Source organism: Protobothrops mucrosquamatus, unplaced genomic scaffold (assembly GCF_001527695.2).
Source record: "Protobothrops mucrosquamatus isolate PMUCROS unplaced genomic scaffold, P.Mucros_1.0 scaffold13257, whole genome shotgun sequence".
NCBI classification, from domain to species: Eukaryota; Metazoa; Chordata; class Lepidosauria; order Squamata; family Viperidae; genus Protobothrops; species Protobothrops mucrosquamatus.
Genome location: NW_015399032.1, coordinates 3,880 through 6,750, shown reverse-complemented (window position 1 = coordinate 6,750; position 2,871 = coordinate 3,880). Strand labels below are relative to the sequence as shown.

General features: G+C 54.0%; 1 protein-coding gene across 1 annotated transcript in view; it reads right to left on the bottom strand.

The window, feature by feature from the left end:
* Nucleotides 1-7: 7 nt before the first annotated feature.
* The window catches only part of LOC107301472 (protein adenylyltransferase FICD-like), a 3,649-nt gene continuing 785 nt past the window's right edge, over nt 8-2,871 (bottom strand). Inside the window, exons 2-3 of the mRNA XM_015830692.1 lie at nt 2,342-2,704; nt 8-1,675 (exon numbers count right to left, since the gene is read on the bottom strand). Of these exons, the coding sequence (XP_015686178.1) occupies nt 591-1,675; nt 2,342-2,648 (1,392 nt within the window). The 5' untranslated portion in view covers nt 2,649-2,704 and the 3' untranslated portion in view covers nt 8-590. The remainder of the gene's footprint in view (nt 1,676-2,341; nt 2,705-2,871) is intronic.

Genomic DNA, 2,871 nt, shown 5'->3' with positions numbered 1-2,871 from the left:
TCTTTCTGGAGTGGTTCTGCTGGGGAAGAGCTAAGGCACAATTCAGTACAAATACACGTCCCTATTAAGGCACTGGCAGGCAGGAAGCTGGTTCGGTTTTAGGTTTGAAACGGCTACAAACATAAAGGAGGGCAGGTGAAATTGCAGCTTTGTGGGATTCACACAAGCTTCCTTTCCTAAATAGGTGGAGTTTGGGCCTTCCCGTGGTTAGCAAACTGAACAATACCAAAACAGCATCAATTCACTAAGCACAGCAATGAACTCCTCAGCCAGGCTTGGCTGGGTAAAGTAACAGCCACATTTTCCATATCTGACCATCTTTGGCTGGAAAGTTGACCGTGGGTAGGACTTTTTTCCAGCTGAAGTAGTCCCGCTTGACACTTAACCAGCCCAAGCAGTTCTGAGGCGCTAAGACTGGCCTGTTCCCTTTTGCAATATAATTAGACAAAAGCCTACTGAGGGTAATAAATATGGAGAGGTCACTGCATTAAACAACTTAACTTAGAAGACATAATTAAATAAATGAAATGTTTTACAGAAAGTGCTTTCCCAGCTCTTCTCCTGTAGGGGGCGTCCTTCGCTACCAAGGTTCAGGTCCTAGTTTTGAGCGAGATGGTCTGTTTGCAGTCCGTGCTGCTGCCCTCCTGGGCTTCAGGGAGGCCCACCGAATGCTCCGTGGTAGCGAAGAGCAGCATGTCGAGGGTGGTCTCGGTGCACTTGGCAATCAGGCGGATGAACGGCCGGACATCCCCTTCGTTGGCCACCTCCAAGGCGTGGTAGTACTCGGCCCGCTGCTCCTTCCGGATGGTGATTGGGGGGTAGCCGGCCTGCATGAGAATCAGGTTCATCAGGAGCCGCGATGTCCTCCCGTTGCCATCTACAAACGGGTGGATGTACACCAGTTTGTAGTGGGCCAGAGCGGCAAACTCAACCGGGTGCAGGCTCATGGCGTCCTCGGAGTTGATCCACTGCACAAACTCCAGCATCTGCTTTTCCACGTCGCGAGGGTGGGGCGGGACATGGTGGCCAACGAAGACATGGGTAGTCCTAAATCGGCCAGCCTCAATGGGGTCTACGTAGCCCAGCACCCTCCGGTGGATCTCCAGGAGGTCCGGGAGGGTGACGGAGCCAATCCTAGAGACAAGGGTGGTGTTGACATACTTCATGGCGGCGTGCATGCCGATGACCTCGTTCTGCTCCTCCAGGCTTTTCCCGGGAACGGCGTATCGGGTCTCGATGATGTGCCGGATCTCGGCGAGCGTCAGAGTGTTGCCCTCGATGGCCACCGTGTGGTAGATGTGGTGATAGTAGGACTCCTCCATCACCCTCCGCAGGGCAGAGTTGCCTTTGGGGATGGACAGGACCTTCCGGACTTTGCTGTCGATGATGCTGAAGTACCTCTGGTCGATTTCTTCCACAAGAGGCAGCGTCCGGTCCCGGCTGACCAGAGCCTTCTCGTTGTGTGGGGAGATGGTCAAGGCTTTGGAGTACAGATAGTCGGCCTGGATGATGTCCTTCTCCTCCTCGGAGAAGAGGCCGAACTCGGTCAAGGCATCCACGTAGTCTGGGTCCATCTTGAGGGCGTGCAGGAAGAGCTTTTGAGCTTTTTCACGCTTCCCTTGTCTTTTCATCTCCAACGCCTGATGCAGTGCAGCTTTGGCTTCTAGTCTGACCTCTGAAATGAAACAGTGCATTTTCTTCAGCAATTTGTTTTGCAGGACATCTAGATCAGGGGTGTCCAACCTTGGCAACTTTAAGACTTCAACTCCCAGAATTCCTCAGCCAGCCATGCTGAGACACCCCTGATGTAGAGGTAAACCATTTCTACCCTCCGTTGTTAGACAACTCAGCCTAACCTCAGCTTGATGGTGAATTTCATGCTTGTTCAGTTAGCTTTGGTTATTTTGTGCCTTGTATTGAAGCGCATATGGATTCTTTCCAGCAGCTTCTTGGGGCACCTTCACAAAACCCAAAGTTAAGGTAAGTTTGAAATCAACCGACTTAAGAAATTCAGGAACAACTAAAGGAAACGGTACTTCTCAAAATGCAGTCTACACACACAAAAGAAAGGGTGGTGTCTGGTTAGGCTTAACTTCCTCCACTGGGTGCCTCTGCGTGTATTTAGGAGGAGCTCCTAACATTCTCAGTCAGAATTCTGGGAACTGAAGTCCCAACACGTCAGCAGAGAGATAACAGGACAGAGAGATTAGTGAGATTGTTTACTTATAATCTGCAAGCATCATCACCAAGGACCCCCTCACTTCAACCCACAACTATTCTCCTTTATTGGTGCCTCTTTGGAGAGCAAATCCGGAGTGCACGCGAGGGTCCAGGGACGCACCTGGGGAGACTTTGGGCTTCAGCACCATCAGCTCCAACCCGCCAGAAGTCACGCTGAGCTCGGTGGTCTGCCCCGTGTAGGTGGCGACGCCCATGTAGCCCAGCCCCAGCTTACTCCTGAGGAAGGCCCAGCCCTGGAGGGCGGCCTGGCACTGCTCCTCCACCAGCAGCACTGGAAGGAGCACCACCAGGAGAGCCGCCAGTACTGCCGCCAGCACCGCCGCCCAACGGGACCGGAGCCAGAGGGAGACCCATTTCAGCTCCGGCTCCACCACCGTCACCGCGGCTGCCATGGAGACCAGGTTCATCTGCGCGCCAGGAACAGCCAGGGTCGCATCCTCCTCCTTTTGGGGGGGGGTCTCACCTGGAAAAAGAAGGGGGGATTAGCAGGGCATCCCCAGGTGACTCTCCTCACCTCTTTTGCACAACCCAACAAACCCGGGTCTGGCTGGGGAGCCACCCCTAGCTAGGCTCTGGCAGCAGCGCCCCCCTCGCCCATGGGGGGCTGTGAGAACCCCCCCAGCCAGACCC